General features: G+C 40.4%; 1 protein-coding gene across 1 annotated transcript in view; it reads right to left on the minus strand.

Moving 5' to 3' along the window:
• Positions 1-890: 890 nt before the first annotated feature.
• DENND4C (DENN domain containing 4C) overlaps positions 891-26,713 on the minus strand; it is a 178,444-nt gene continuing 152,621 nt past the window's right edge. The window contains exons 25-33 of the mRNA XM_088459585.1: positions 26,488-26,597; positions 19,436-19,611; positions 19,020-19,184; positions 18,377-18,563; positions 17,270-17,515; positions 9,383-9,500; positions 5,558-5,711; positions 5,393-5,457; positions 891-4,475 (exon numbers count right to left, since the gene is read on the minus strand). Coding sequence (XP_088315711.1) covers positions 4,339-4,475; positions 5,393-5,457; positions 5,558-5,711; positions 9,383-9,500; positions 17,270-17,515; positions 18,377-18,563; positions 19,020-19,184; positions 19,436-19,611; positions 26,488-26,597 — 1,358 coding nt within the window. The 3' untranslated portion in view covers positions 891-4,338. The remainder of the gene's footprint in view (positions 4,476-5,392; positions 5,458-5,557; positions 5,712-9,382; positions 9,501-17,269; positions 17,516-18,376; positions 18,564-19,019; positions 19,185-19,435; positions 19,612-26,487; positions 26,598-26,713) is intronic.

Raw genomic sequence — 26,713 nt, forward strand, 5'->3', positions numbered from 1 at the left:
ACCACAGAGCAGGTAAAGTACGTTAATAAGCTGGACTGACATTTTCCAGAGGACATTTATTCTTTGTGTATGAACTACCCTCAGAACAGTGTCCTGGTTTTATTGAATTAATTTACCAATTCATTTTTATATATTACCAGTGTGTCAATGTATATATTGTTTTGATATTAAATTGTATTTATTATATTCTACTATAATCCCTAATTTTTAGCGCTGTTTTTTCTTGTATTTGTATTACTTGGAATGTACTTACCTTTAAAAACTGTGTGCAGGTAATACTTATCCACAATTAAAAGCATAGTAATGGTCATGTGAATATTTATAGCATAGAATTAATGTTTATATTTATAAGTAGTGTAGAACTGTGCAGAAAATGAATAAAAAAAATTGTATATATACACAAATACATAGTATGCCCAGTAGTGTGGTAACTTACTTTTGTATTTTCTTGTGAATTTTAAAAGCAAAGAAACAAGAATTTATAAAAGTTTACTGAACAACCTCGGAAGCATATCCGTTTCTATCTATAAGCACAAGCTGAATTATGTTTATGAACATTATGGGGTTTATATAACTAGATGCATCCTTCTCATGTACGCACTTGTGTTGCTACATTTGCAGATTTTTGTAGAGCCCCTCATAGGGCTGCATACAAAAATCTATGAAATCAGCATATGGTGCCGTTGGCGTTTGCACGCCATTACAACTCCTCCCCCCCCATGTTTATACATTAATTAATCCCTAATGGATTTTCACCACATTATTCAGACCATGAATTATATTAGTATTAATGCAAAATGAAGATGATGCTGACTTACGTTCGTCTACCTTAAAGTGACATGGTGCCCAGCGGTTCAAAATCAATCTCACATTCTTAAATGTTACTTTTTTTTATTTTTATCTCTCAAAAGAACACAATGCTGTTTCACTTCTATATATTTTATCTCTATACAAAATTCTGGTGACAAAAGTTTAGCTTAGAAATACAGAACAGTTTTTCTTTCCAATGTACAAAAACAAATACATTTCCTCAATCTAAAAGCATTAAGTAAGGAGTATACATTAAGGCATTACTGTGCAAAACACATTCAAAATGCATAAGAAATGGACAAATTATTTACACACTTTAAAAAAAAAAAAAAACTGTCAAATGATTTGAAATTTCCTAAATTAACCTTTCAGCCCCCATCAATTATGTGGTATTTCCATACAGCCTGGAGACAACTGTGATAATGATAAGGCATCCCTTTTGTACACAGGAGATCATTTCAATATAGAGCTATTTCGTTTTAGATGAGACACAGCTTCTGTGCCCATCCCCAGGCACAGCGGTAGACAGTGTCAGAAGCAGGGCTGCAGCTCAGAAGGCACTGAACATTTCAGACGATTTACTAGGTGATAGTACACTAAATGCTGCAAATGATCAAACACGTATTACATAAATCATCTAAATTAAGACAACACCACAATTGTAAGGGTCCATAATGCATTCAAGAAATAACATTTGAACAGGAGTATACAAAAGCCACTATCTTAGGAAGCAAATGATAACTGTGCACTACGTACAAATGCTTCAGATAAATGCTTTTGTGTAGAGTCACGGCTCCTTATAGCTTTCTGTTTGTGAGAACTACGGGAGGTTACTAAACACGGAAATGGTTATTTACATCTGATGTGCAGAAAAAGTTAGGTACAGAAGGATTCTATGGACGGAGACACATTAGCACACATACATCATATATGTGGGGAAAAGAATTGTGTCCATGCGACATTATGATGGACATAAACTTCTCGTTCTATAAAGTACATTCTAGTTTGTGATGATCTCTGAACATAGTCACACAAAATACAATTTGATGAAAGAAGCTGCACGTGTTGAACTACTACGAACATTACATTTTAAAGGGGGGAATTCAACTGCGGGCGATGTGCCACAGAGTATCATCACGATGCTCGGCTGAGCACATACATCCCAGTTATGATAATGGCCAACCTGCAAGTATTCCCACACACCACTATGGGGTGGGAAGGAAAACTGTGTCGATGGACATGATGTGTTGTTCCAGAACTGAATTCCCCCCTTAATATCGAGTTTATAATAGGATAATCGTGATTAATATAAATGCAATAAATCAATGGGACATTTATCACTTAGATCGCACGAGTTTAAGAGACTAATGATTCAGAATAAAAGCACTCTGCTTATTCTATAAAGAATTGTACAATATAAATAGAATCAATGTAGTATATTTGCTTTTTAAAAATGCAATGCTGTAACACTCACAATCACACTTCAAGAATGTACTCAACAAATGTTGCGGCTAAAAAACAAAGGACATTTGTATGCAAATTAGTAACCATAAGTCATGTCAGTAATGTTATGAGCAAAACCACCAGGATGAAGGTAAATATACATAGGTATCTACAAATGGCCACTGCACCTTTCTTACTTGGAGCCAGGAAACTGGTTATAAGCAGCTGGGACATAAAGTCATATACCTCTAGAAGTGTATGTGTGTGTGTATATATATATATATATATATATATATATATATATATATATATACACACACACATACTGTAATTACTGAAGAAACTAAGCTACAAAAGTATACTTAAGTTAGTGAATATTATGTAGAGCAATTGCAAGACACCAGAGCGGTTAGGTGCAGTGGTTTTGCTGTAATGCTTTAAGACTAAAGTATGATTGGGTTTGATATACTACATTCTTGTCTTATTATGTAAACTAACCTCCAGATCAGACCATCAATGGTCAAGTTTAACATATTGGACAAAAAATGGTTAAGTAAACTAGATTTAATCAGCAAATCCTTACTCTGTTTACTAATGAAAAGTGACATGTTAGAAGGCATGTGCACGTGGGAACGTGCGTAGTGTATGTCTGTGACAGACCTACGTCATGCAGGCCACAGGAGCTACAACTAAGAATTGGGAGGTCATTTAGAGAGACTGCACCCTTTGCTCTATTCCCTAAACAATGGTGAAACCAAAGACACACATATACCGGTCTGCAGTAAGCCTAAAAGTATATGGATATGTCTACACAAAGCAAATGTTCTGTTTGGTGTTCTGACTAGCCAAATTAGAAGGCATTATGTAAGTTGTTTTTTTTTATTTAAATATATAAACAGAAGTTTTATTTCATTCATAATATAACTTGTCCTGATTGGTGTAGCTGACATGATATATATAAGCGAAATCACATTTTACCATCAGTGTTGCAACCACCACAAGCTTCATGGAAATACCATCTTATGGCACTTACATCATGTACAGTAAATCCTATTACAAGAAAGCAGGATCCAAACTCAGCCTTTCAGATACATCCAATGCTCACCAAAGAAAGTTGATCTTACTTGTGACAGGCTAGTCACACATCAAACCAGACTCTGATCCACAAAAGGAATAAGTGATGAAATATAATATACATACACACACACTGGGTGTTATCCACGTCAAGTAACAATTACATGTTTGATTTCATTTTCTATACTGCACAAAAACATTACTGCATAATACACAAGAAGGTGAAGCTTTTTAGAAAAAAATTAAATAATGAACCTTGAGAAATAAGTTTGGTTGAAAAGCGGCTGCCATAATGTATACAGAAAGTGGAGCGCACTCTCCATACAGGTCACCCAGGAGTGTAAAATGTCCCTGCTCTCCCATACATGCGCCTTGGCTATAGTCAAGATTGTCAAACAAAGGAACAACATGTCTCACTGTTTAAGAAGAGTACGAACTACAAAGTATTGTAAGCTACAAAGCAATGATAGGTGGCTCTACAAGCCTGACCGAGCTGTCTATAGCTACCTGTCAAAAACATACATTTTAAAATACATGATATGAAAAGCACTTGATTTAAGAGCTGATACAGCACGAGCTTTAAAATCTATGTGTTCAGCATTTATTTATTTCCACACACGTAGTGGGAAAACTTGGCAGTGTAATGAAGGACTCCATATAGCTGCACTACAGCAATTCAGTTTTCCATTCATCTGGTAAGACAATGTGCAGCTATATTAGCTTCCAGCAGCTGGCTACAGTATGTAATCTTGTAATTAGCTATCAATATATAAGTTGTCACAGTTATTACTGAAGCTGTAGCACCTCTAATTGGGTTCCTAACAGAACTGCTGGAGAATAAAACAGTGGAGGCATCACATGTGCTTTTGTCCATGAAGGCATCCAGTCCTCTGGTTTGTGCTCTGGTAAAGGTCAACAGCAAAAAAAGATGTCTGTGACCCATGCAGTGGTGTGAATGTTAAGGCTGGTTTAATTCCGAGGAATGAAAGACATGCAAGTTCTACAGACTGATCAAATCAAGGGTGCCACAAAGACACTCCGACAGCACTCCACATTCTTGCTTGGAGGAGCATCTATCTTCTGCATTTTTTTAAGTAGGTCAGCAGGAAGTTTGTCATAGGCAAGTCTGTATTCATTGTCAAAAGCCTCTAAATTCACAAGAGAAAATAAGCTTATTAGCGGCAATGCTTAATAAAAGACAGCCACATGATCTCACAGAATGAAGGTCCAATTCTTGCAATAAAAACTATGGTAACTCTTCACTGAGGGACGGCTGGCTTTGTAGACATTTCTCTGTGTCACTTAAGACTAATATCGATCTATGTAAATATACACTATTAGATGGGGGACATCCAGATGCAACTTATTCCCCTTTCACATTGCAAATGCCAGGTCGCACCTGGGCTTTATACACGAGACGATCCCAGGTGCGACCCGGCTGAGACCCCTTTTAGATTGGCGGCCCGATCCGGCAAAAATGCCGGGCCGATTAAAGCACCGCCATCACTGCTGAGCCGGCGCTTGGAAATGAGAACATCTCCAAATGCCGGCTCTTCACATGCTACATTACATCACAAACCCTTAAAATGAGACATTTAATTGTCACTTAAGTAATTTTTACAGAGGAGATATGCAAATTACTCTATATACTGTATGTACGTTTAGCTAATAAACCATAGACACAGATGTAGAGCTATATATCCAACTATCACACAGATTTGTCTTTTTGGATATAATCAGATAAGTAACCATGGCTTTTATTGTCTAGACCTTGAATGAAATCCAGACTGAGCAGCCATTTAGTTTGTGGTGTTTTGATATGAGCCAAAAATCCCACAAATGTAAGAAAACTACAGAGCAAGACTTCTTGGTATTAAGAGTTATTTATGTTCTTGCTATAACTTATCACTTTAAGTACTGTTCCCGGTATCTGCTCACAACTCTTAGCTATAGAAATTGGAGCAGAATCATTTTTTAGAAATGAAACTGGATTCAAGAAATATTCACTACAGTATAAAATGACTTTCCCATCTTTGTGGTTTATTCCCTAGAATTGTTTACTTACCATTGTCAATATTCTCTCGCCCAAGTGAAACTAGAGACAGGTAGAGTATTTCTCTGTAAATGCTTCTGTGTATTTAAAAAAAAAAAAAAAAATAATAAAAAAAATAGATTAGCAAATGTGATTCATGACACAAATGCAGAGTGCAGGAAAACCAGGAATACTTGCCTTTGCCGCTTGTCGGCTGAGCCACACTTCTGCAGGATAAGGTTGATTGGCCTCTGAACGTCATTGTGCTGGATACTGAGAGTGATGCTCTCTAGTAAATGATTGACGTCTTGAAGGTCCTTTGGTACAGGAGCTCCTGTCTTCTTTATAGATTCTATTTCATGAAACAATGTTTAGATCATTGCTATAAAGCAAGAGGAATCAAATGGTTTTATGGTGACAAATGTAAAAACCTATTAATGACCCAAGGTAATATAAAAGGCAGTAAATTACTATAGTGTTGGGACATTTGTGAAAGCTGGTGCAAATAAAAAAACTGTAGAGTTACCGATAGGAACCAGATGCTTACTTTTTTACTTTGCACAAAGGTTCCTTTCTATTTAGGATTGCTGCAAATTTATAACAATTCTCATTTAGTTTCTGCACCCTAACATAACATTCTGACTTGAGTTTAATATGGTGTTATATGAAAATGGTCTCACCTTTAAGCGTGATCTTTGCAATCAAATGACAAAGTGCTATGCCAGCCTAATTCAAAGCGGTCCCTAAAACACAATTCTGTTAATTACAGCTCCTGCCACCCAGTGAATTTGGGCACAGCCCTGGTACAGGTTTTTGTTACTTTGTTTCCTCCATTGCTAAAGGGGCACTGCCTTACACTGACCTTGGAACTGGTTTTCACTAAAGGAGGGAGACCTTGGTAAGGGGCATTTTGTTTTATTATATTTATTTATATGCACTGTGTATGGGAATTGTGTTGTATTACCACAATTATAGGACCAAGCCTGCTATCAAGATCAACTCCGTCACGATGCAAGAATCAAGAACATTTTAGGCAGTGTACATCATTAAGTGCCCCTCCAGACAGCAAGGAATGCCTCTAAAATTGTGTCTTTTACACCCTTTAATGTTGCTTCAATACTGTTACACAGCAAGAAATCTCAGCTCTGCACAACAAGTGCCTGTTTCGTACTTCAATTGTATTGCAGAGAGGCAGCATGTTGAGTGTGCGATATCCGTCATAGTGGTGAGTACTGCTGATCCTAACCCTCATTGCAGCCTAATCCTAAAATCGTCCTAACATCAGCTGTTGACATTCACAATGTCAACATTATGTCACTGTCAACAATGTGAATGTCTACATTATGTCAATATCGCCATTCAGACAGCGTTGACATTATGAACGTTTACAGTTATCACTTTCACTCATTCCAAGTTCTCCAATTCGCATATGGAAACTTCTTCTGCTTCACAAATATGGCCATTATGCACTAAAAACATACGACCCACTAATGGAAATCTAGGAGCATTTGCAATAATAGAGGTGCATAGTGGTTCCAAACCTGTATTTGGCCATTGTAAATGTCTTCACAGACTAAACACTATTGTTGAAAGTTGTGTATTTTATTCAATTACAATTTTTGTAACAGATAAGCTTATTTGTTATTTACTATTATTTACTACTTGTTTATAACAGTCAGTCAATCTTAGAGACCCCTTTGTCCATTAGGCATGAAAAAGTGTGGGACCGATACCTTTATCAGACCCTTATGGGGCAATGATTGGTAATGGCTAGGCAGGGAGCAATGCCATTTTTCAGCCCAAAATAACTTGCGCTGAGGCTGGGAATCAAATTGCAGGGGACCCACAGTGTAGGTTTGACTCACCACCCTCTAGTTTTTAAAGTATTTATGTCTGGGCCCCCCATTTACTATCGAGTTTTATCACCAAAACGAGTGATAAATGTCACTGTGTATGATAAATGGTGCTCCAGCCAATCACCTCCCAACTGTCAGCTGTTAGAAAAATGACAGTTGGGAGCTGGAGCACGATTTATCATACACAGTGACATTTATCACTCAATAGTAAATGGGGGCCTATGTTTCTCATTAACTGCTTATGCACAGCTATTGTCTAAAGTACACAAAAGGTGGTCTTTCTTTTTTTTTATAGCAGACTGTAAATTAAGAGATAGGTATCCATAACTATCTATAATCTGAAAATCACATTGTATTAGTTATTTACGTGAAGCTTCTCTCTACTTTAAACATACAGTAGCTACACTGAGTGGCAGATTTCTCTTTTATAAATATAAAATGTAGGAAAATTAAAATGTAACGGAGGAGAGTTATGCTTTCGCTGACCTTGATTCTCAAGAGAAATAGATGTGGTGACATTGACATTTCGAATATTAGTAGTATGAGAGAAATAGATGCAAAGACCTGACCTTTTCCTCTATTTACAGATTATTATTCTTCTAACATAATTATTATTATTGTGCAAGTTAGTTCTAGCATGTACTGTGCACCCGGTGCTATGGGGCTTGGGTAATTAACAAGTTTGGTCCCCCAATAATGGTAACGTTGCTGTCAGTAAACGGACAGGGGTCTCTCAGACACCATTATAATAAAATACAACTTTACATTAAAATTGAATAAAAGACTCCCTAAAATATTCATTCACCAATTTATCAATGAAATGTTGACTACTTTCTTGGTATGACCAAAAATAAAAGCCCACCACAGCAGGACAAACTCCTATGAATAAAAATGGCTACACATCAAAACAATCAAAGCCGGGACTTCCATTTACTGCCAACAAATCGCAAGCAGCCATTTACAGACACTTCATGCGATAGGCTGGTAGTGTAGGGGATTCCTGCCCACTCTATCACATGGTCATTTCCGATCTGTCACTCCACATGAGCAGGTAGATATTTTTTTGTCTTATTGTGACCTTTCGAGAATATTGATCTATATATTTATTCTTATTTTTCAACAAAGTCATGAACAAGTATTTTGTGGAGTTGTTTATTCAATTAAAGTTTATTTTGATAACATCTATGCATGTATGTTACTTCTATCCTGTTTCAGGAACTGTATTATTTATTATTGCCAGAAGCATCTGTCATTCAGTACAGTGGTTCTTACCCCGACCCAGATGCTTACAATGATTTAAATGTAACCTATGCAGATAGCCATAGTATTGCAAGTAAAACTTATCAGTGGTTTCATGTTAACATAACACACGGAGGAATTGTACAGTACTGGCGATGTAATAGCAGAACTGCGCAGCATTAAAATATATTTTAGCACTTTCTACATCTGTTCAAGTATTACTAGAATAGCATTTAAATTTGGATGTGAACATACTAATATGATTTAGAAAGCACAGTATGCTTGCCCTGTGTACTTTTCATTCATCTGACATGTAGAAAGATTTTATCTAGGTAGCATCTGATGAGGCACAGAATTTCAATATAATGCTTTTCAACAAAAAACAATGTACTTTAAAAGAGTCAATGCGTATTGCATAAATGAAGTCATGTCATATGAAATGTTAGTATAACGCTTGCTACAGCTGTACAGTAAAGTAGCCGATTCAAGAATGCTCCCAAATGTGAGAACAATAGCACATTTAGTTAAAGGGGCTTTCCACTGTCCAGTTACATTTTTTAATTCAACCCTTTTCCCCACAGCAGTATGTCTGTGTGCTCATCCCTGCTGGAAACACCAACATTTGGTCAATTCACCTATGATTTGGTGCTTACAATTATTGGGGCCTTTAGCTAGTACAGAAAAATCTAATACACGGCTAAAATGATAGCCTGCTCCTAGTGATGTACTGAAAAGAAGAGGACTTTCATGTCTAGATGTTCTCTGGATCCCTCCCCCTAACCAGTGTGGAGAGAGTTACAGAGACTGAGCAGCCCATTATAATGCCCAGAGCATCTGTTATAGATGATGAATTTTATTATTTACCAATAGCAATAACTGGTTACATTCATTTATTCCCATTTGCCCATAGTGCCATCACACTAGTTACCCAGGTTTCGCCATTTCATATAGAGAGCCTCGCCAGGGTCCTGGTGAAGGTTGACATTGTCCCATAACAACTGGACATATACCAGCTTGCTGTCTTGTGACAGGGATGATTGAGGGACCTGAAAATCACAAACAGGGAAGTCACTTTGTTAGCATGGCACAAAATGTATCATCAACACAACCCCCTGACAGCACTTTCCAGCCCCCCCCCCCAGGGGAAGGTGTGGAGGTGGAGTCTTAGAGTAACATCCCACAGCTGCCACTGGCAAATAGGGAAACTCTCCCTCTCAAAAAAAGTATGCAAAAAAACACTGTGCAACATTTGCTGGGACCCACGAGCAGGCTGTAGTGTAGGGTGGGACACAGGGAAGTGTGTGTGTGTGTAGGTGTGTGTGTGTTATCTCTCATTGACATTGTCCACTAGATACTGAAAACTACCGGTCCCATGATGTCGAGCAATATCCAGTCATAATGCATCATGGTCCTGTATTTAATAAAAGTTTTTCTTTATATAATGTATTACTGTATATTTAAGCTCTATTTTGATCACTTTATCAATAGAGTAAAATACTCCAATAAGCACATTTCAGCCCAGTTATTTACATATACAAGGGAAAATTGTATTCCTCCAATCAGGCAATGTGGGAAGTGATGTCATCAATTCATGAGGTATATTAAGGCCATCAGCTCAGCTGGCTCCCTATTCTGCCTAATCCACAGAGGAAGAGCCTGAACTCACAGAGACTGTTTTTATGGTAAGCTTTTGGTTTACAAGACTTACTCTAATTAAATATTGGGTCTGTAAAGTGTATTATTATGTTTAAATGTTCACTTGTATATTGATGTTGTATACTAACAACTGCACACCTGTTGTATATTGATGTTGTATACTAACTGCACACCTGTTGTAAATTGATGTTGTATACTAACTGCACATCTGTTGTATATTGATGTTGCATACTAACAACTGCACACCTGTTGTAAATTGATGTTGTATACTAACTGCACACCTGTTGTAAATTGATGTTGTATACTAACTGCACACCTGTTGTATATTGATGTTGTATACTAACAACTGCACACCTGTTGTAAATTGATGTTGTATACTAACTGCACACCTGTTGTAAATTGATGTTGTATACTAACTGCACACCTGTTGTATATTGATGTTGTATACTAACAACTGCACACCTGTTGTAAATTGATGTTGTATACTAACAACTGCACACCTGTTGTATATTGATGTTGTATACTAACTGCACACCTGTTGTATATTGATGTTGTATACTAACAACTGCACACCTGTTGTATATTGATGTTTTTAAAACACATGGGGCCAAATGTAATAAGACGAGAGTGTAGAAAATGTGAGAGTTTAGCAGTAATCTCTCACATTGGTCGAGTTTTATCTTCAAAATGGGAAAACATCTGGATGAGAGTTTCAAATGCGAGTTTCCATGTTCTCAGACTCTATTACACTGGCTGAGTTTAAAAAGTGTGAGAGGTTACTGCTAAACTCTCATCCTATTACATTTGGCCCATGGTGGGATTGCTTCTAAAGCACATGGAGTAAACCCTGAGTGCTTCTCACTAATGGCTGTTGAGGCTAATTCTTTAATTCGCAATTTGATATATATCAATGATCTTTACCATACAATAATACTATTTGGCTATTCATTTGGGCCTATAAGTTATAATAAACAACCAATAAAATTGTTTCTATTTTTAATATTCTAGTTACAGCCAATGTTCCTGTAGATCTACTAAAAGATGTTATTTATTTTGAATGTCCCATTAGGTGAATTCATCTAAATTTCACTTTGCCACCAAATACCATTGTTATCCTGATCTTATTGAGGGAAGTACTGATCCATTCCTTGCTGATATTTCCTGAATTTTAGAAGTTTTACGTATGTTGTATAGCCTCCAAAAGGTATGAATTTGTAAATCTCTCTCTTTATCTGCACTCATCTATGAACAAGTGATTTCTTGTATTAAATTATTGTAAATTTATGTCTCTGTATCCTGCCCATTTACTGTATATGCTCAGGCTGTACAAGTGGTGTACATTTCAAATACAGTATAGAGTTATGGTAGACTTAAATAGATAACTCCTTTTCTTCGAGGTACATAGGGTCCACAGGGATAGCATGGGGGATATTATGGTTGGAAGACCAGGCACCAAACAGTTAAGAACTTTGGCTCCCAGAATGCTCTAGGTCCTCCTCCATATATACCCCGTCCCTAGCCACAGGACTTTTTAGTTAGCAAGCCTAAAGGCAGGAGAAGGAAGAGCAATCGTACACCAGAAACACTATTACACAAGATGAGGGAATCTGTGACTGAAAGAAATACACCCAATGAAGCCATGTGCGTCAGGGTGGGTGCCCTGCGGACCCTATGGACCTTGAAGAAAAGGAGTTATCTAGGTAAGTCTACCATAACTATATTTCTTCTTCAGGGTCCATAGGGATCCACAGGGATACAATGGGGATCCCTAAAACAGTTCCCCTAGGGTGAGGGACGCTCCTGAGCAGAAAGGAGAACTTGTCACTCAAAGGAGGCATCCTGAGAGGCAAAAGTATCAAAAGGCATAGAACCTAAGAAAAGTGTGGACAGAAGACCACGTGCCAGCCTTGCATAATTGTTCAGTAGAGGCACCACGACTAAATGCCCATGATGGCCCTACAGACCGAGTAGAATTCGCTGTCACTGTGCTTGGGACAGGAAGATTAGCCTGTGTATATATCTGGGAGATAGTCATGCGTATCCATCTTGCCAGAGTCTGTTTACTAGCTGGACATCATCGTTTGTGAAAACCATATAATACAAAAAGAGAATCTGATTTTCTAACAGAATTTGTACGCTCCACATAAATACTGAGAGAACAAACTACATCGAGGGAGGCATCACCTACAGAAAGGTCTGGAGCCTGAAAAGATGGAACAACAATTTCTTCATTCACATGAAAATGGGACACTACCTTGTACGAAGAACATCTTTATCCTGGTGAAAAATCAAAAATGGGGAACGTCAAGAGTGCTGCCAAATCTGAGAGACTGCGAGCAAATGAGATAGCAAGAAGAAAAATGGTCGTTGCTGTCAACCACTTCAAATCTACAGAGTTCTAAAGTTCAAATCTAAAGGATCAAATGGGGACGCTTGTAACCCCTTAAGAACCAGAGACAAATCCCATGGTGCTGCCGGTGGAACAAAAGGAGGCTAAACCCTCAGAACTCCTTGGAAAAAAATTCTAACATCTGGTAATGAAGCAATTTGCTTCTGGAACCAGACCGATAGTGCAGAAACTTGCACTCTTAAAGTAGCCAGACGGAGACCAATGTCTAATCCTGCCTGCAGAAAAGTCAGAATCCTGGAAACTTTGAATACCTTAGGATGATATTCCTTATGGGAATACCAAGAATGCCAAACTCTGTAATAGATGCGGGCAAAGCAGGCTTCCTTGCCCTAAACATTGTCTGACTAACCGAACTGTAAAGTCCCTTTGTTTTCAGGATGGAAGTTTCAAGAGCCACGCCGTCAAAGCTAGACAGGGCAAGTCCGGATGTCGGCAGGGACCCTGCGTTAGCAGATCCTGCCACAGAGGAAGAGGATACGGACTGTCTACTGCCAGAATCTGTATGTCGGTGAATCAATGACATCTTGGCCAAGCTGGAGCAACCAGTATTACTGTTCCACCTTCCTGCTTGAATTTCCTGACAACTCTTGGAAGCAGGGAAATTGGAGGAAAGAGATACCCCAACCTGAAGTCCCATCTTACTGCCAGTGCGTCCACGAAGGTTGCTGATGGGTCTCTACACCGCGACCCATACCTGGGGACCTTGTGGTTGTGGCGTGACACCACAAGATCTCTCTCTGGTAGACCCCATTTGTTTACCAGTAGCTGAAACACTCCCGGATGGGGAGACCACTCTCCGGCGTGTATGTTCTGGCAACTTAGGAAGTCTGCTTCCCAATTGAGTATTCCCGGACTGAATATTGCCGAGATGGCCGGAAGATGACGTTCTGCCCAAATGAGAACCTCTGTCACTTCTTTCATGGCTGCATGACTTCATGTGCCTCGATGATTGCGGTAGGCAACTGTTATTGCATTGTCGGACTGGAACTGGATAGGCCTGCCCTGAAGCAGATCTTGTGCCCTGACAAGTGCTTTGTAAACTGCTGTAGTTCCAGAATGTTTATTGGCAGATTACTGCCTTGATCTGTCCATCTCTGAAAGGTGTGATGACATGTCACTGCCCACCCATCCGCGAAAACTGGGGTCCGTGGTGAGAAGCACCCAATTTGGAATCCATCAAACGGGCGCCCTTTGTTTAGATGCTCCCTTCCTAGCCACCACAAGAGGGAGTGATGAACCTTTGAGGTGAGAAAGATCATCTGGGACCGTATTGAATGATACTGTTGGTTACACCTGGAGAGAATCAACCTTTACAGAGGCCTGGAATGGAACTGAGCATAGCCCACCAGTTCGAAGGTTGATACCATTGATTCCAGCATCTGCATTGCTGACAGAATGGGTACTCTTTGCCTGCGTATCAGCTTGTGTATCCGCACTGATAATGCCACAATCTTGTCCTCTGGCATAAACACCATTTGTGCCTGAGAATCTAGCAACGCTCCCAGATGAATCATCTGCTGTGTTGGAGAAAGTGATTTCTTTCAATTGATGATCCAACCGTGCCTTTGTAGGCAGGCTATGGTCAGCTGAAGATGGTGTTGCAGCACCCCCGGCGTCTGTGCCAATATCAGAAGGTCGTCTAGATATGGCAGTATTCTGACTCCCTGACGCCTGAGACAGGCAGTCATGACCGCCGTTATTTTGGTAAATACCCGGGGAGCCGTAGAAAGGCCAAAGCATAAAACCTGAAATTGGTAATGTTGCTGAAGGACAGCAAATCTTAAACATTGCTGGTGGGATGGGATAATTAGAACATGCAGATATGCATCCTGAATATCCAGGGAAACCATGTAATCTCCCAGCTCCATAGCCAAAATAATGAACCGGAGAGTTTCCATGCGGAATTTGGGAACATGGATAAACCTGTTGAGGGTTTTTAGATTCAATATAGGGCGATATTCCCCAATTGGTTTCTGGACCAGCAACAGATTTGAATAATAACCCCTTCCCTGATGAGAAATAGGGACTGGAGTTATCACCATTGCCTGCAGCAAGGGTGATTCAAAAGAACCTGATTGGTGTAAGAATACATGTGAGCCACTATCCTAGATGTGTATAGTACATTTGGGACGCCATTACACATAGGGGCATTGGAATAATCCATAAAGATACCTTTAAGGGAGTGTACATACTATGCCACATGTAAAGCAACATGTGAGTTAATAATCAACTCATATAAAAGGAAATTGTCTCTATGTGATATTGAAAAGATAATCAGAGTATTTTCCAACACGATACCAATAGTTTGTTTTTATCTATATCTATTTACATATGGACTACCCCTGGAGAGACAAAGAAAACTGAGACAACAACAAAGGACTTCTTTTTATCATATCTTGTGACACTACAAAGCGCCGACGGTTTGGTATTTATTTATCATTGTCACTTTTATACAGGGAGACTGACGCAGAACCTCCTGAGACCAACAGCTACCAGGTGCACTCCGTGGAGCGTGAGTGTCTCATACACGTGGAGGGTAGGCGGAGCAACCCAGACGAGCAAAACCCATTCATCAGGACTGCATCTGGGCCAGGGGAGGAGCTGCTGGGGCAGCGCCTACTTCTCCTAAGCTGCATTAACAGAGAACGCTGGCCTCGTGGCAGCAGATATGCGTCTGCTGCCAATCCCCGGCGTCAGACGATAAGGCCCCGGCTGGTGTAGTAAGTACGCAGACAATCCCTGATACTTACAGCAGCAGCTTCTTGTGCGTCTCTACACTAGAAGGACTGCCGTGCGCGATTCCCCCGCAAGCGAGGAATCGCCTTACCTGACATCTCTGAGCATCTGATGCAGTCCAGGTCGCAGCATTGCTGCTAGCCAAGCTCAGCCACGGCCTGCCAAAATCACCAGCACAATTACGGATGTTTCGGCCCGTGCGTCTTAATACAGACGCTTAGTTCTGCCAACTCAAGAAAACAAAGCAAAATAAATCATAAAATGAAAGCTTAGGACTGCCTAAGCACTTCCCTTTATAAAAGGTGCGTCTGAATCCTGCCACACCAAACTGAAGTCCTATGGCTAGGGGCGGGGTATATATGGAGGAGGACCCAGGGCATTCTGGAAGCAAAAGTTCTTAACTGGTGCCTGGTCTTCCAACCATAATATCCCCTATAGTATCCCGAAGAAGAAAGTTGTGTGTATATATCTCTAACTTTAAGAAAATTGTATTTCTGACACCCATTATTATATATCTTTTGTAGTAAAGGATAAACCCTGAAGAATTCTTGTCAGACAAAACGCATAGGGTTACGTTCTTTAAGATTCATTTTGGAGCAAGCAACTGGAAAAATCATGTCCCTATAAGGGCAAATTTCTTTAATGCAAAAGTGAAAAATTGTATGATGAATTGCCAAACTGTACATGATTTTATACTCTGAAAAAGTAAATTTTTAATAAATTGTGGTCATAAAAAGTTTTAACATTTTTAATAAGGGTGTCTATAATGATATTTTTATTAATTGTATTGGCTTTTGATACAAACAAATGAGCAAGTAGACCAAGTAATTGGTTAAAATCTATGATCATCTTTCAGTTTAATATATAACTGAAAATTTTAAGAAAACAGCGCCCTTCAAACCATATTACCATTGGCCTCACTAACAGGAAACCTTTTTAGGGATATATAGATATATATAATCTTTTCTCCAATCTTTCTTTGTTCTTCCCTCCATCACCCTGTCTCTCCATGTTCTTCCCCCTTTCCTCCAATCTTCCTATGTTCTTCCTCGTTCCTCCAGTCTCCCCCCATGTTCTTCCCCCTTTCCTCGTACCTCCCTGTACTTTCAGTATCCCCTGTTCTTCCACCTTTTCTCCCATTTCCCTGATCTTCCCCCTGTAGTTACATACATAATTTAAGGAGTGTAATATTACTAATAAAACTTACTAATTTCCCAAGCCATAGATAATATATACTGAAATTGGAAAATAAGCGTGAAAAGCATAAAGCAGACTATAATTGCAGTGAGACCAAGATAATGTTGGGTGATAAGGGAGTACTCCATTTGTGTCACTCACACACAGGTTCATCCTCCTCCCCCTTGCCTCCAGGCTGTGGCTAGACCCATCTCCGCAGCAGCTACATGAAGATGTGTGACAATGACAGCCCTGACTGGGAAATACAGGGGAGCGGCAGAAATGCTGCTGTGTCCGTGCAGGCTGTGACAGCTGCCGGGTCCCGTCGCTGCCAATGTCGGGCTGGGTGCACATTGTCTAGTGTGTACCCAGCATTATATAATAGATAATCAGAAGCAGGCTTGGATGCAATGAGCTAAGTTACTGCACAAGAAAGAAAGTACTCTATATGGTGCTCTTATTTATCCGTTTTATTATCCATTAAACGTGTGTGTGTACACTTTGGCAATGCACATTGTCCACCTTATATTATTTTTCAAATGAAAAGTGCAAAAAAAATAAACTGGGAAAAGCCAAAGAGATGCAAGAGGTAAGTGCTGTATGAGCGAGAGAGATGGATAAGGGGGACCCAAATATAGCTATAAGATGTCACTTATGATATCACAAACACAACTAGTAATACTATAATTATTTTTGGATACATAAATACAACCAAAAAGTAATTCTTAAAACTCAAACTACTATTTTAGAGGGGGAAGCTGAACACTCTGATGTCTCTGAACATAATTATGTCTAAAAGCAGCTTGGCTCTGATAAGATGGGTTAGATATGACATACCTGTACTCCTCCGTTACAGTGCTCGGATGTCAGGATAAGCCCTGGCAGATTGCTAGGCAAATCTAACCGCCGGAAGTACCACACCAAGTTCCAGAAGATGATGGGATGCTGATTGATGAAAGTGGATGTGTGGATAACTTGGTCTCCCTCATTCTCTAGCAAAGACTCCAGCTCTTTGCGCAGTACTAGGGGACTAAGATAAGGCACAGAAACAGGCGAAGGGTTGTGCCTCTTTGCCAAAGGATCCTAAACAATAAAAAGACGTGTTTAAAGTAACTTATGAACTGCATTTTCAATTACAATGTATATGGCATGCATCTCCTCCCTCTACTCGCATAATGTCTAGAATGGTACTTTCATTTTAGCAGTTAAACCTTCAACTGCAGCTATTGGAAGGAGAATAAGGAGATAGAATATATTGTTAATGTTTTATCAGGCAGTTACCCAGAGTGTTTCTTAATTGTGGTGTATCAGACAAACACATTATTATACTTTATTTACACAGCTCTATACACTGGGAGGGTGGTTGCAATGGCAGAAATGACATACATAAAGCACAAGATAAAAATACCCCTGCCAATGAACTTACAATCTAAAGCTGGGTACACAACTAACAAATATATTTGCAGATGACAGTTGTTCATACACGCTGAACAACCATCATCTGGCCTTGGGTCCCGCTGGCCGGGTGTCACGTTGCACCCCCCTCGCCGCAGCCTCTGCAGCAAGTGTACGGGCAGTCGGCTGACCGCTCGTACACACAGCACAATGAGCAGATAGATCTGCCATCAGCTGTGCAGCACAGCCGATGTGTTATGTCTGAAAGATGGCGTTCGCAGACATATTGCTGGTACACGCTGGCTGACGGGGACACACGATACATATATCTGCCAGTGTGTACACAGCATTAGAGGCATGGAAAACACGATACATATTTTAGTGCAATAACAATTGCAGTTGTAGGTGAAGGAAGTGTGGGTGACTATTGTAAAGGCAGAAGTATTATCAGCTGTCAATAATAAAGCAGCCACTGATGACTGGCAGTTCTGTGCAGCCCTCTGAAGCTGTGGAACAGTGACAATGAGGAGGGAGAGTGTGAAAACATACCACAACTTCTTGTAAGCTGTTAGGTAGGCTGATAGTGGACACACCATGAGAAGGTCTTTGTAGTAAGTCAAGATTTTGGAGAGGTCCTCCCACACTATGACTCCTGGTCAGTGATGCCACTCGTTTTGGTGCACTGACATTTTCCAAAGACTTCATTGCGTCTTCTCCATGGATTTCACTGGAACTACTGAACAGCAAATAAGTGTTTACAATTACTCAAATTTAAATACAATTTCTCCAGGTGAGCTGATCAAAACAATGACAAGCATTGTACAGTATGAATGTGAATTTCAGAAGATTTAAAGTCACAAGGTCACTGAGGTTCCTTTATTTTCAATAGCAATTGATTAGAATAGTTGATGGCTTATGATGCCATTTAAGAGAAACGAATATGGAATATAATGAAAGATTTCCATATCCATTTAACAGGATAGCTATTATATTAACCAGTGTAGACTGTAAAATAAAATGAGCCCCGGTAAAACTAGCACACATACTAATAGTGAAATGTACTCCACTTATTTGTTAGTAGAAAATATTCTTGGACATGAAAGGATTATGGCAAATTTGCTCCTCAATTTAGAATAGGGGTAACCGGTTCAAGAAAGTAGGCACAATGGTAATAAGAACAACACAATGTTACCTGTGACCAGTGGCTTTATTTGTCTGCTCTGTTACGTTATCTGACAAGTTGACCAAGTCATTGACTGTGGGGGTCAATTCCTTTTTATGGTGAGAGGTCTCTATTGTTGATTGGTGGTTACTACTTTGTAGACTGTCCCCCGAATTACTTGGCTTGAGAAAGAAACTGTGACAAGATTAAAACAGGAGTCTTAATGATACAGGACATAAACTATGTATTCAGCACTCCAAAATTACAGTTATGAAGTTCTGATTATTACTTTAAAAAAAAAAAATTTAGTTGGATATACAAGTGTAAAAAGGACTGTAGAACAGCACTCAGGTTTGTCTATTAAAATACAGATCTACTCCAAACAAGACTCTTTCTACTAATGTACACTTTTCTGAAAACACAATAAGAAATGAATACCAACAAACCTGGCAGAGCCACGAAGGTCTTTGAATTCAATGTTAAGGAGAGGTAAGAAGGTGGTTTTGCAGAAGGGACATGTGGTGTTCAGGTTTGAATCATCTGCAGTCCAGCCTGCCATTATTTCTTCATCATAAACCAATGCATCACAAGCTCGGCACTGAGAGCAACTGGACATCAAAACCTGCAACACATTAGATGTAAACTGAATTTTAACAGGGCAAACACAACAACAATGTATAAATTGCTACTATCATAGCATTGGCATTGCCACAAAAAAGGGCACAAGTTCTCACTTAAGGTAAATAAATGTTTTTCTACTGACATGACAGATTCTTAAGCTGTGTACACACTATACAATTATCTGACCAATCAGCTGATGTTATTGTCGACCATAGAATTGTATAAATGTGTTACGCATTTACAATCTCCAGTTATCGCAGATAAACCGATCTCAGTGCATGATTAGATCTGCAAGCATACTTGAAAGATGCAATTAGTGTGGTCATGGTATGTACGGTCTGTAGACAGACTTGTTAACAGGTCTTCCAATAGTTGTGGTCGTGCATATGTAATATCTCTATTCTGTCAGATCATTAGGACAGAATAATGAAAATTGGAAGCAACAACTGTATAGTGTGTAGACAGAATATTGGAGGTTTCCTTACAAGGAAAAAATGGGAGTTACATTGCATCTTATGTGAGCATTGTATAATGTGTACCCAGCTTTAGTTTTATTGACCATTAACCCACGTGCCAGGTTTTTAAAATATACTTCAAGCTAAATACATTCTTAAGTTACACAGTAATTAACCACAGGCTAATTGGTCAGCCGGGGCTATTCAAGCACTTAACGCAGATTTGTGTTCGAGCCTGAGGGGGGCTTGAAAAGAAATCTGTAGTAAGTGCCCTTATCATGGGTGCTGCAAACGTGTTAACCCATATGGGTTAACACTTGTAAGCCGTAATCTTACCGCGCACGAAGAAGGGGTTGTGATTGAATAGCCACGGGCGTAAAAGCCGGAGGCTACCATCCTTTTCCTCACATGGTAAATTACCTGGGCTAATTGAATCTGGCCCTATAGGTCTTTATCAGGGTAAAAGGTTAATCCAGACAAACATTTGTATAATTGTTTGAACTATATTTTGAAATTTCAAATGGCAGCACTGCAAACTTAAATATGTAGGCATATACAGCATGAAAATACTGCCACCAACTTTCTTTCTCAAAGCCATTATAAGGGGGTTAGGTTGCAAAACACTGTGATTCATGAATATGTTGGATCAGCTCAGTCAAGATAAACAGCATGCCAAGATCGTTCTACCTAGTGTTCTTTTCTAGCACCCTGCACCTGTCACATCTCATGCAGTTCCTCTTTCCTGCCTGGGGTGTGGCTCTCTCCTCTGGTGCTTCTAGTACAATCTGGTCTGTATCTCAGCAGTTTGTTGCACCAGCTGAGTGTGCTAGAAGCACCAGAGACAGAAAAGACGAACTGCGCAAGTTGTGACAGGTGCAGGTTAGTAGAATGAAGACTAGTTCTATCCAACCTAAGCTTTTCCCATTTGGGTCCACAAACATTTTCTGGCAGCACAATTTTCCAAAAGTCTACAATGATGTACCCTTTTCAATGCAAGTGTCTGGATTAACGAAGAGGAGGAGTCCATGGGCAAACATAGTAGGGTGAGAGTTTTAAACTCGCCCAATGTAATAGAGTCAGAGAACATGCAAACTCATGTGTTCAAACAAAAAACTCACAATTTAACGCTCATCCAGATGTTTTACCATTTTGAAGATAAAACTCAACCAATGTGAGAGGTTACTGCTAAACTCACATTTTCTAAACTCTCACCCTATTACATTTGGCCCCATATATTTGTTCGTAAATGTTTGTTGCCTATGTGCATTCTAACCAATTCAATCCACTTTACACTTGGCTCTTCCACATCATACTATTACTACTGTAAAAAAGCTCCATGAATTAATAGTGCCACAACCTTTGGAATGGGGTGACTGAAATGCTGGCAGCACTTCATTTGGTAAAAATGACACTTTTGGTACTATGCATCCACTACATTGTGAACATAGCCTCAGATAAGTATTGCAGATGTTAAGGTGCGTACACACGGTTCAATATCTATGAACGATATGAACTATAACGATATCGTTCAACGATATATCGTTCATTTATATGCAGTGAACGACCAACGATGCACGTTCCCGCATGAACGATAACGATATCTATGATCGTCAGTACATGCCCGTTCAGAGATGTGGCAGGATGACTTCACTGAAAGCTATCTTTGAAAGAAATCTTTCATAGAAATCTTTCAAAGAAAGATTTATCGTTGAATGCTGTTGATGGTACAGATCGTACCATGTGTATGCAGCTTTAAGGCGGGTATCCACTAGCTTATTAAAATGAGCGATTGAACAATATCGTTATCGTTCATTAATCGTTCACAAATCGGGCATGAAAATGTTGAAAACGACCAGCGGTACGCACTCCCGCAGGTCGTTTTTGACATCTATCATCGCCTGAACATGCTGGTCAATCTGCCGATAACGACAGAATTCCTGTTTCAATTTCAGATTTCAATCCAGGAGCTGAAAGACTTCTGGATTGAAAGACCACTCCCCTGCATGCACGTCGTGACGGCTGAGGAAATCCGCCTCCCAATTGAAAATCCCCGGGATGAACACTGCGGAGATGGCTGGGAGAGAGGCTTGGTTAGTTAGCTTCACGGCTACCAGGAGCCTGATAGTAATGAGAGCGAGGCTTGGTCTATAATGATGGATGGCCGTCAGACGAGCGAGGTTAATGAATATCAGGCTCGGAATGCGGAAGTGTGTGGTACACATGCGCGGCACTGTTTAATAAAGAGTGCCGGAGGTATAAATAAAGGCTCTTGAGGTATAGGGAATCATCTGAGGAAGCCGCTGATTGACATTGAAGGCGGAGAAACGCGCAATCCTTTTTCACTGTGATCCCAGCTTCCGGCTGGACACGCTGACCACTGTGGTGCATGGACGATATGCAGACAACTTTTGAATAGGTACCGGTACCTGCCAATGTTGTCCGCTGCATTTTGGGACTGTATGCCCTATGCAGCATTTTAATATATAATTGGCTGCTCGCTATATATGCTATATATGCCAAGTGGATTGGAAAGGGGTTTTTTAAAACGAGCCTTTTTTGACAAAACTAACCATGTACTAACCAAGTACACCGGAGGAAGTCCCATAGCTAAACATTATAAAACTGACTTAATTTTATTGATTTAAAGTTCACTCCGGATTTAACAGGTGGTCCACAACATAAATAAATAGTGGAACATGCTGTTCTATGATCAGTAGACCTGAATACAGATTATTAACACTACAAATACTAACTACTACTGGACATTTTTTATTCTTAATACTAACATACGTTGGATTTATGAACTAAATATATAATACTAATGCATTCCGGAATGTAGGCATTTATTATTAGACGATTTTTCTTTTTCTTATATCTTACTGTTTTTTATAATTTATATTGAATGTTGGATATCATGGATCCATATTATTATAATGTTTTAATTATTCATGTGCATATGTTTATGTAATATTGTATACATTTTTTTATCTATGTGCTCATTTGAGGCAATTAAATATTGATTGAGCAGCGCTATCTTATGAGAAGGATTTATTTCTTTCTGTAAAATTGCTGTAATACAGAGATTTTGTCTGCTGTCAAGAAGATTCCCTGAGTCTCAGAGTCCAGGAAGGCTCCCAGATGTACCATTTTTTAGAAGGGGTCAGGGAAGACTGTTTCCAGTTGATCAGCCAACCGTGCATTTGTAGAAAGGCAATGGTTACTTGTAGATGGCGGTGAAGACTGTCTGGGAAGCTTAAGAGCCAGAGATTGTCCAAGTATGGGAGCAGTCTGATCCCCTGACGAAGATAGGCCGCTATAACATCCATGATCTTGGTAAAGACCCAAGGAGCTGTAGAAAGCCCAAAAGGTAGCGCTTGAAATATGTAATGTTGCTGTAGGACAGCAAACCGGAGATACTGCTGATGAGAGGGAGCTATAGGTATATCCAGGTAAGCGTCCTGGATGTCCAGAGACACCATAAAGTCCCCAGGCTCCATAGCAAGGACAACAAAGCGTAGGGTTTCCATACGAAACCTGGACACCCTGATAAACTAGTTCAGAGACTTGAGGCTGAGGATAGGTCAATGAGACCTGTTGGGCTATTGAACCAAGATAAGGGTAGAATAATAGCCCTTCCCTCTATCTGATGAGAGGTCCGGAATAATTACCCCCGATAGCAGTAAGGACTCAATGGCCTTCTGGAGGAGCAGGGCTTTGCTTGGGTCCGATGGAGGTCCTGTGCAAAAGAACTGCTGAAGGGGGCAGCCTCAGGAATGAGAAGGCGTATCTGTGGGAGACCACTTCTTTTACCCAGGCGTCTGAGGTGGTCTGACGCCAGAACTGGGCGAACTGATCAAGTCGGCCTCCCACCCTGGGAGCCCTCAGGGAGAGGCCAGCCCTGTCAGGCTGGAGGCTTGTCCTCAGATTTGATAGGTGGACGTCTTGTATCCCAGGTCTGTTTGGTCCTAGGCTTGGAGGCCTTAGTGGATGCCGACTGCCGTGGAAAGGACTGACCTTTAGCTTTTCCTTGGGGCCATAAGGACCAAAAAGATTGCATCGGCTACAAAGCCTAGGATATCGAGGGTAAGAACGGAGTCTTGGAAGCTGCCAAGGTAGTCACAATCTTGTCCAATTCTGGGCCAAACAGGATCGCCCCATAATAAGGCAGAGACTCCAAAGCCTTTTTAGAGTCCGAATCTGCTTTCCATGAGCGAAGCCAAACAAATATAGCAGGCTACCACGGATGTAGCAGATGCCTTGGAAGCTAGGAGACAAGTATCCAAAGCCACCTCTCCTAAATAGGAGGCTGCATCTCTAATGTGAGATATGTAGGACAACTGTTCCTGAAGCATCAGAGGGAAAAGTATCTTCTAGGGCCTCTGCCCAACTCTCAATGGCTTTTGCCACCCAGGCCATAGCCCTTGCAGGACGAGTAATAGCTACAGTAAGAGAGTAGATAGACTTCATGCAAGCTTCCATCCTTCTATCCATAGTCTCCTTTAAGGAGGTTGCAGTCTGGATAGGTAAGGTAGCGTTCTTAACTAGGCGTGTCACGTGGGAATCCACTGAAGGGGGAACTTACCATTTAGTACAATCAGTAACTGGAAAAGGGTAAAAGGAAATCAAGCGTAAACGTGGGAGGCACATATAGAAACCGTTGTAATTCCTACACCGTTCACCTGATTTGGATGTAATTACCCTCAAATTAAATCTGAAGGTTTGCAGTTAAAGCACATCTTGTTTGTTTCATTTCAAAGCCATTGTGGTGGTGAATAGAGGCCAAAATATGAAAATTCTGTCAATGTCCCAATATTTATGCACCTGACTGTATGTACAATATGGCACAGTGTAGTGTGCAACACAGATATACAGTATGTGATAGGCCTCACAAATATAGGTAGATGTGAGGTACAATTACCCCCTATACCTCAGTGTTCCGGGGTTATAACGAAAGAAAAGGAAAGGTATAAAGCTCACATACAATGTAGAGCATACTGTACAATATAACTGCAATGGGCACTAAATTTAACTACACAGACCACAGTGGCTGGTAGGAAATAGCGCTGTATAACTTGGCTCCTGGGAGACCGGACCCAGCGTTCCCGGAGACCTGAGGCTGATGCAGAAAATGGCTGCCATGAGTCTCTGAGAGTGAGGGAGGAGCACCTCAGGGGCAGTAAGACCGCAGTGGAATGGCGCCCTGAGCTGGGGAGGGGCCTTCTCTCCTATGCTGACATCAACCACCAGGTCCCTGGCCTTAGCTGTCCCCTACGCCAGTATAGGTTATTCCCTGTGGTCTAGTGGAATCCCAGAAGAACCAGTGTCCACATCAGTGCCTCCGGTCTGTCTACTGAGACTGGAGGTAAGACTGTGCCTTACCTATCCCCTTGAGTTTCGGAGAATCTGGCTCTGCTTCAAATCAATGAAAGCTGTGTAAACCGTTACAAGTCTTCAAGATCTCACAGTCATCATACAATCACACGCAGAAGTACTGCTTTGCATTATTGAGAAAAATAGTGCAGTAATACGCAGGTCACTGCGCCACAAAAAACGCTAAGATGTCTAACCAATCATTATCTGTAAAGCTCTCCAGTCAACTCTCCACTGCCTTGCATATAAAGTGGACCTGTCATTTACACACAGGTGAGGCATCCATTTTGGGGGCTAAACTAAAGTTGGGTACACACTATACAATGTATTGTACAATATAGCGCCCCGACATGGTTCGGAACGATATATAGTACACATTGTACAGTGTGTATGCCCAATCCGTCACTGCCAGCAGTCATTCATTGCATCGTTCCAACTGCTGTGCTGCACGTGAGATGGGATACAATGAACGTAGTGCTGTTACATGCAGCATTTAACGATACATTGCGCGAACATAGCCCGGATCGTGTTGTGTATGGCGCACGCAATGTATGGTTACATCGGTCCATGCATTGCTGGAACGCGCCGTTGTATGGTGTGTAACCAACTTAATATTCATGATCATGTAAGCCTATCAACTACCTAGGAACTATTATCTCATGGAAATAGGAAGACCTCGATTATTAACTAAGTAGTGCCTAAACTGAATTATTGGCTCCAGTGACGTATATATAATGGGTGTAGAGTGTGTAGCATATGTGCCTGTGTGACCCCCCCCCTACTCTATACTAACTGTAGGCAGCACCATCTTTCCAGCCAGGTCTTCAGAAAGACGGCACCAGAGTCCTTTCATCTTCTGCACGTGTTGGGTTTTTGAAGACATCACCAGAAAGATGGTGGCGCCTGCAACAGGTCTCGTAGGTGCTTGATGCATGCATGTGTGCGTGTGTGTGTGGGGGGGGGGGGGGGGGGTTTACAATGTTATTGCTTAAACTTTTCAATTTCTCACTATAATAGTAGTGTCACAGTGGACAGCAATTAGGATCACTCACCTCCATAGCACAGTTCTGAAAGATGCTAGATAAGCTGGTATTTTGAGAAGATTCATGTTCTGACCTCTCCGTCTCCTGTCCTCGTAAACCTCTACCTGGAGTAGACTCACCTTCAGATAAATAGAAGGCTTCAATAAGCTATACTCAAACATTTGTGACAATGTTCCAAAATGTCTCTGATGCATGTTCTATCAAAATGATTTCAAAATAATCTCCACTAATTACA

The sequence above is a fragment of the Taudactylus pleione genome, unplaced genomic scaffold (assembly GCF_031769625.1).
Source record: "Taudactylus pleione unplaced genomic scaffold, aTauple2 ptg000915l, whole genome shotgun sequence".
Lineage (NCBI taxonomy): Eukaryota > Metazoa > Chordata > Amphibia > Anura > Myobatrachidae > Taudactylus > Taudactylus pleione.